The 8,223-nt window shown below is 42.6% G+C and overlaps 1 protein-coding gene across 1 annotated transcript; it reads right to left on the bottom strand.

The window, feature by feature from the left end:
* Nucleotides 1-2,518: 2,518 nt before the first annotated feature.
* Nucleotides 2,519-8,223, bottom strand: klf9 (Kruppel-like factor 9). Its single transcript, XM_035379346.1, has 2 exons — nucleotides 7,339-8,223; nucleotides 2,519-5,998 (listed from the first exon to the last, which is right to left on the bottom strand). Exons 1-2 carry the CDS (start codon nucleotides 7,760-7,762, stop codon nucleotides 5,718-5,720), a joined length of 705 nt encoding a protein of 234 aa, XP_035235237.1. The 5' UTR covers nucleotides 7,763-8,223; the 3' UTR covers nucleotides 2,519-5,717.

Here is an 8,223-nt window from a genome sequence, read left to right as displayed (position 1 = left end):
CATCAGTTTTATTTTAAATCACCTGATATTAATTTTTTCAAATCTGAAAATGTCTCCTGCTTCTATTTAGAACACAATATTAAAACAATACTAATAATGAAATTAAAGTTTAAAAAATTTGTTTGAAATCAGAGATACTGGTTTGATTTTATACTTCAGCAGTCTTAAGATATACTTCACCAGCACTTACGATTGAATTTCTATTTTTGTACCTGAAGCTGGTCTTTCTTAAGTTATAAATGACAATAGTATACACCTAGTACAAAAAACCTGGATTCAGGATTTTCAGAATATTGGCAATCAGCATAGAAATTCCACACAGACAATCAACAAGGACAGCAGGTTTTCCCATTTGTCCACATATTGTTCATGTAGAATATATCAGGGATAGCTATTTGTGGGGAAAAGCATGCATAATCGAACCCATACCTCTGTAAAGACTAGTGGAATAACACCAGTCTGTTGGACAGGATTATGGTGTCCATAATGCAAGTGAATAATGCTGCTGTCTGCAGGTAAATGTACGATTTTTTAAATGCAGGAACATTTCATGTCTTCATATGCAGTGGGTCCTATTTCCGGAAGACTATTGAGGTAATAAACCAGTGTATATTTTTATTCTTTTGTTTTATCCCTCTGTTTCAGCTGTGTCAAAACCATACATCAGTGAACCTGTGCTCTTTCCCCTTTCTGTTAAGAATTTTCACCCAAATCTTGGTTTCATCAGCTACATTCTGCAATGTGTAGAAGGGTTTTTTTTAATCTTCCAATAAATAATTCTTGAGTCTTTTTTTCTGCCCAAAGTGTGTTTCATTTTGACTGCTGTGGCTTTTCGGTGGGATTTTAAAAGGAAAATAAAATTGATGGTGATGACATTGCTCACTCAGCATATAATGAATGTCTTAACAGGGCAGAACAGTGCCTGGCTGCTCACCTTACCCATGACTCTCCTGACCTCTGACCATTCCCAGACTCCTTTGCACACAGTCTGAGAAAGGCTTCCGTTTAGTTGTTCTTGTATATATCGATGAATATATTTGCATGTGGGGTGACCAAATACAGCTAGCCTTTTGGGAATTTGGCCTGGACACCCTGAGCCAATACAACTCCTTTTTCAAAAAGTGTCATTGGCCCTTTAATGACCACGGTGAGTTAGTACCTTGGTTTAAGGTTTCATCGGAAGGACAGCACGGTCCCTCCTGTGTCGTTGGATTACTGTTTCTCTTCCATCAGTAACTTAATTTTCGCAAGGAGACCCCCATCCAACTACAAACCAAGCTCGTAACTGCTTAGCTTCAAGCAGTTTGAGAAAACGCGTACTGGACATGACAGCACTGCCCTCTAGCGGAAGAGTAATGCAAATAACATTATCACGTGCAATGGCAGGGATAATAGTGGACGGACTTTCTTGAAAAAACAATACACAGGAAACATAATTCTGAGAGCCGTTTGACTTCAAGGTTATAATGTAATTTGATTTGATCCTCATTTATAATGTTTTTCTGTTCCTGTTAAACCTGACGTTGATACAATATCATGGTACCCAAAAAGCTAACCCCTGCCCTGGATGCAAAACACGATAAATGAATCCACAGATTTGGCACGTGTACCAGATAGAAATCACTTGAAGACAAAAATATTTTGGCGAGTTTGGCCTTTTTAAACGTAGACGCCAGTATTATTTTTTTCTTACGGTATAGAATAATAAGCCTACCCTATCATTTACTCTTAATAAATCGTCGTCATAAAACTTGTTTTCTTGTTCTGTCGAAGGTATTTTGTCCATGGTAGGCTATGTGAATAGGCTGGAGCCTTGTTACTGCAGCCTAGCACGCCTGCAATAACAGCGGAAATACTGCTGTTTCCCGGGGACTATCAGGTGTTAGTCACCGCGGAGGTGTGTCTGCTGCACCTGTGAGGGTGTAGCATGTTCTTTGTTCACTGTTCTAACTTCGTGACGAATTCCACCTCCCCAGAGTTTGTGTGACGACTGCATGAAGGACGTCGCGGCAAACAGAACACTGTTATTTGCTCAAATGGCCTTCCATAACTATAAACACCTGACAAAGCTGCAATAAGAGCGGCGCCCTTCCGTACCTGGAGACGTGCACGCGGACGGACAGGAGACCGCCTACTCCCAGAACACCGCTGAGTGGCTCAGGAGCATTTTCCAGGCGCTGCGTTTACGTCAGGTTGACTCACGTGTTACGAGAGCCGCGGACCAGCATTTGCCGGGTGTACTAATTGCCTGACAGAGGAGGATTGTGGGAAGGGTCTGACCACCTCGTTGGCTTATCCTGACACCATTTCTTTCAGAAAATGATCGACATCTGTATATTAAAGTGTGTTAACAGTTAACAGTGTGACCACTGAGCCTGACCGTGTTTGTGTAGATGTGACGTGTCCCATACCTGTATATATAGTTTCGAGTGTATGTTCTGCTTTTTGCTTACTTGGTGATTCTACTCAAATTAAACCACATCCTTAGTCTGCATGAAAAGGACACCAAACACGCATATATGTACAAAAGCTGTGGCTTTTAATGTTTAAAGTCATTGGATAAAACCCAGTTTAAACCAGTCAAACAGTTATGTACATTACCTTATACATTATAAACATGGAACATATAATGATCATAAAAAAAACCCGAAACAAAGGCAAGAGGATCTCTTCAGGTACACTGAAAAGCATTGCACTGAAATTGTGTTTGTCCAACAGGACTAAATACAGAACGTGGCAATTATTTAGGGTGTGCCTGTTGCAGGGTAACATTGAGAGAAAACCACATCATTCTGACTGTCATGGCTACATACTACATAACACATTTTAATGAAGAAAACAACCATTTTATAATTTGAGATTTGGGGAGTGCAGTCTGCTATAAATGGATATAAAAAGTATAATCTGCGACACCAGTTATCCACCAACAGGTAAAATGTTGATGAAACATTTGTCCTTGAAAAGAGTCCTTTCCCACAATATTGCAGAGGGTGTTGTTTCTGATGAGGTCATTGACACCATCTCAGCTGATTGGCTATCAGCTAGGAGATTTCTGGGTATTGTGGAAGAGAAGGGGGTGGGAGAGGTGATATTTCAGCCAAGGGGAAGGCAATCCTGGACCTGGAGCTTCAGTCCTATCTGGTTTTTGTTCCATCCAAACTAGCACATACACTTTGGCCGAGATATTAAGAGTCTGAGCATGAATATTCAGAGTCTGAATGGTGGAACATGGAGAACCTCCAGGACATAGTCACCTACATTCACGATGCCTAATAATTAATCTGATTATGTAGTGAGGTGTTCGGATGGAGCAAAAACCAGGAACATCTCTGCCACTGCACAACCACGGTTGCCCACCCCTGTTTCAGTCACCTCAGAATCCCATGTTTAATTCGGTTGAATCACTCCCGTCTCCACCTTATGCGACGTGTTGGTCAGCATTATGCAACAAAATGGCTTCCGTGCACCCACCAAGGTGAACGCTACAAAATGGTGGCGGCTGATATGAGCCACCCTCCCACTGAGAAGTGCTTCCAGATCACTGAAATTCCCAATTACTGTGGTAGGAACCATTTTCCATGTCCCCATTCATAGGCCTCTGTCCAAAACCCAGTTAATGAATGTCATTTTATCTCCATTGACAGCATATATCCCAAACCATGACACCGCTAAAGGATGGCAATAAAACAAATCATTACAACTATTTATATTACATAAATGCATACACATGCAAAAAAAAAAAAAAAAAAAAATTGAAAAACACTCTATTAAGGTACATTCTTTCTGATGAAATGACATTCATTTTGGCTCCTAGGGGGCACTAGTGATGACACCAAAGAATGAAAAACAATTTTGTCGCACAACGTCCATCAACTGGTAGAGGTAGACCACACATCTGTTTATTATTATTATTATGAATAATAATAATAATAATAATAATAATGGAATAGGTACCATTGCCAATTTGGGTTTTCTTACCTTTAGCTACAGTAAAAAGACCTGATGTAAAATGACCTTGTCCCAAATGAAATGTAATAATCTTAACATTTAGGGGAGATTATTATTGATCTTAGCGTAACCAAGCAGAGAAAAATCAAAAAGTGTCACACACACAGATCTTTCGTTATTCCTTAAAAAATGACTCAAATGCACAAATAAACTAGCACAGAATACAGAAACCACAGTGAGCGATGCCAGGCCGGCTTTTCAGCCAGATGAATGAGTCTGATCATATCCTCAGTGAGATCGAGTAGCAAACCGACGTCGCGAGCCAGATCCGCCCAGTACCCCCGAGACACAAACGGAGCACGTGGGGGAACGACATCGCCGATTGTCCTCTTAAATTCTGTAGAATTCTGCGACTGCTAACGGGGGAGACACCTGGCTGGCAGGGCAAACGGTCAATCGTAATTGTCCTTGTTATAACACCGGCCGTTATCCGTGTTTACAGGATCATAAAGAGCAAGGCTTCCTCTTCCGCCGAGAGCAAAGTCGTGTGTCTGACGCTTGCACGTGCGCGAACTCACAGGCTTCCTAAGAACGCCTTCCGGTTAAACATTAATAAAGAAATTACATGTTTCTTTTTATCGACAGGGGAATCGCAGAGACGGACAAGAAAGTCCTCCATCTCTATTTGTCCTGTGCATCTCTTTCTCGCTGTTGCTAGTCTCTATATCATTTTGGTTAACATGTTTTCAGTGTATCGCCAGTACAAGTAGTGGTTAAAAAGCACTGAAATGTAAGCATTCTTAATTACTATCTAACACCAAATACACAACTTCCAGGTAAAAAAAGGCAGCGTATAGAAGTCCTGAACACTTGACAAATGTACAATGGAGTTTAATGCATCTTCCCCTTCAGTGTGTTTTTGAGTAAAAAGAAAGTCAAATAAAAGCGAATATAAGTTAACCTGATTGTTAGAAAAGATTTACAAAATATTTAAATTATCAGTTTTGCATTATTCATGATACGATTTGACACCAAGACTTAGTCAGGCTCAAGTGTAATCATATCACATCTTAATGCTTTATACAGAACAAAAAACATTTTTTGCTTAATTAAAAAAATGACTGAGAAACATAGATAACTGAGCAGCTCTACAAACGGGACCCTCAGTTTGCCTCTCGATTAAGGTCTGCAAAACTACCGGTAGCCTACTGATCCTCAAAAGACTCTGAATGCCATCTGCACTTCATTTCATACCAAAAAATAACCCTTATATTTTCCCTTATGAATTCTGTTCCTGTACATTTATATTTACATACTCAATACATTCATCTTTGCTGTTTTAGCGTTTGACAGGGGCGGTGTTCTGAAAGATGTTTGTATAATATTTTGTTGTGGTGGGGGTGGGGCGGGGGTAAATAAAAAAAATCTGAAAAATTCAACTTTGTGCAACTGTACGAGTAAGAATACCCCCCAGTAAACACACTGAAATCTTTCTCTGTGAGTCTGAATGGGAGCAAAAACAGCAGCGAAGACATGCCAATCCAGACATGCCAGTCTCCAATCCGGGCAGTGCCAGCCAACATCGGTGTTACTCTTCTTGAACGTTCCACAGCGAGCAGTCTATGTGTAAGTCATAGTGGTGGCTGGGAGGGTCAAAGGTCAGGGACCACATGGTGTGGTGAAAGGGCGTGGTATTGCTGGAGTTGGGGGGGGGGGGGTTGTGAAAGGGTGGGGGCGGGTTCTGGGGAGTAGCTGGGGACCACCAGACCTCACATGCTCGCGGACGTCTGGTCCCCGGAATCGGATGACGAGGACACGGAGGATGAAGAGCGCTTCCTCCACCCGGACATCCTCTGGATCATGCTGGGGTGGAAGTTGGCATGGCGACGAGCATGCTTGGTCAGGTGGTCGCTGCGCATGAAGCACTTGTCGCACAGTGGGCAGGTGAAGCGCTTCTCGCCGGTGTGCGTGCGGTAGTGCCGAGTCAGCTCGTCGGATCGGGAGAACTTCTTGGCGCAGTCAGGCCAGGTGCACTGAAAGGGCCGTTCACCTGCAAGACAAGAAAGAGCCACCAGGAGGCAGCACTGAGTCATTCAAACTCTCTTAAAACACCGCACATCCCAGATAACCCTGAGATGTGCAAAAAAGGGTTGAATTTGCCCACTTCACAAAATAGCCAGCTTTTCCAATAGTAAATAATAATAAGAATAATGAAGGTGGAGATGGTGATTATGATTACTATTATTAATACAATGAATAATGTAATGTAACAATTGTATTTTAATTATTTACACTGAGTGTTAATTGATGCTCTTGAGAGTACATTGTCAGTCCATAGATGTCATGCCCATAGATATCTCATTTAAACTTTACACTGAGAGCAAGCAGAAACAATTTCATACGCTAGATAAGCGCGTATGGTAATTTTACATTTAGCGCATGCTACCTCACAAAATCTACCAGTAGATGGAAACATGTCCCGTCATCAAGTAAAAGATGGGCGAGTCATGGTATAGCTATGACGTATTGAAAAAAAAAATGGCGCAGAGTTATATGAGGACAACATAGTGCTGTGCAATGCATCGGGAAACGCGCCAGGCAACATATGTAGATATACACTTGCTACTTTTAAAGTGCAGCAAGACCTATATACAGTTGAAGAGCTCGAGATGTATATCTCTTCTATCTTTACAGGAATATGAATGTCAAAAAAATAAAAACCCCACAGACAGTGACACACGGAGCCTTAATATATGGTGGCAGTGGTGTTTCAGGTTATGCATTAAGAAAAAAAAAATTCATTGCAGAACTGCGCAATGACCCAGCACATGCTGTTCTCAGCCTGGGGAGTCACACTCCCTCCTGTCAACAGGGCGTCACGGTACCGCCCCCTCAGCGCGCGCACACCAATCTCGGTCCCTCTGGCAGTCTCACACCTCCGCGTGCTGGGGGGGGGGGGGGGGCGATTCTTGTGATTCCTCTTTTTTCGGAACACGGCGTGCTGTAGCGAGACCAGTTGACCGCGGCACACTTGAGTCGTGCGTAGTGTTTACTCATCAAGAGCATGATGGTTTCTTCGGAAAGCCTATTTCGCAACCTCGTGTGCTCAGGGCGGATTCGTTTTACCACCAGACTTGGCAGGCCATATGTACCGAGAGCTGATTCAGGGAGTTTGGCTGTTGTCATTAGTTTCACCCAACAAATTTTTACTAGGTCACGGTCTATTGTAATTACTGGCTTTATTCGGAATAATAACTGAATCATAGCCTGCGATCCGTTCCAAGCAGACCCAATATCTGCACGCCACAGCGACTGCGTACATTTTATTCCAAGAAGGTTTATAAGGCATGTATATAGTAATAAAACAGTAGTTGCGCATTTCACACTTACCGGTGTGTACCCTGAAGTGCGCTTTGAGATGAGACGATTTTCCATACACTTTGCCACAACCGGAAAAGGGACACCAGTGTCTCTTCTCGGGGGGCGCGCGCAGTCTCCCAGTTCTCCTTTCACGCGTCTGCATCGCTGCCACTCCGCTCGGTTTCCGCTCTGGCTCCCCGCTCACCCGGCTCCCACGGACACCCTGCTGGTTACCCGCATCACTCTCGCCCAAACATTTCGTTCCGCTGCCACTACGGTTGGCCGGGTTACATTTATTCAGGTCGAGCAGAATCATTGCGACCATGTGCAACGTCCTGTTCTCTTGACTATCCTTCGAGACATCTTCCGCCTGGATCATTTCAGGACAGCGGTCCCTCACCGCCTGGTTAGAAATCGAGACCAAACATTCTGCTGCAAAGTCGACATCCGACATAGCTAGTCCCACTGAATGAGAAAACGAAATATACGAACCCCAAAGATATACGTGCGGAATTTAGCAAGAGCTTTTTGAGAAATTGGACGACATTATTCCCTTTGAAAGATCAGACGTTAATGAACGCAAAACACACTCAAAGATAACCGAATTTAAAAAAAAATCGTTCCCAAAACATGTGGTTTGACCACCGCACACACGTGTCCACCACAACGTGACTTTTGATAATATTACCGGTTAAAAAAAATTATATATTCCAACTTATCCAAAGACAGTTGGTTCAAATATAGTAACCCTCGCTGCCTGCTAAAAGAATTCAGAAATATTTATATATAGAATCCAGGAAGTCTTCAAACAGCACAGCACATGCTTTGCTAGCCACTCTTGACCAGATCTCACATGCGTCAACTCGTATTCCTGTACGGCTTTTCAGTGTCCTCTTCTCTGAGTAACAATTTCGC

Source organism: Anguilla anguilla, chromosome 10 (assembly GCF_013347855.1).
Source record: "Anguilla anguilla isolate fAngAng1 chromosome 10, fAngAng1.pri, whole genome shotgun sequence".
Lineage (NCBI taxonomy): Eukaryota > Metazoa > Chordata > Actinopteri > Anguilliformes > Anguillidae > Anguilla > Anguilla anguilla.
This window is presented reverse-complemented; position numbering and strand designations above follow the sequence as displayed.

What these genes read in the sequence shown, in the direction of transcription:
- klf9 (XM_035379346.1), bottom strand. Translation starts at nt 7,762, where the DNA reads ATGTCGGATGTCGACTTTGCAGCAGAATGTTTGGTCTCGATTTCTAAC. An exon ending in GCACTTCAGGGTACACACCG is followed by an intron (nt 5,999 to 7,338) that starts GTAAGTGTGAAA and finishes CTTGTCTTGCAG; the next exon opens with GTGAACGGCCCTTTCAGTGC.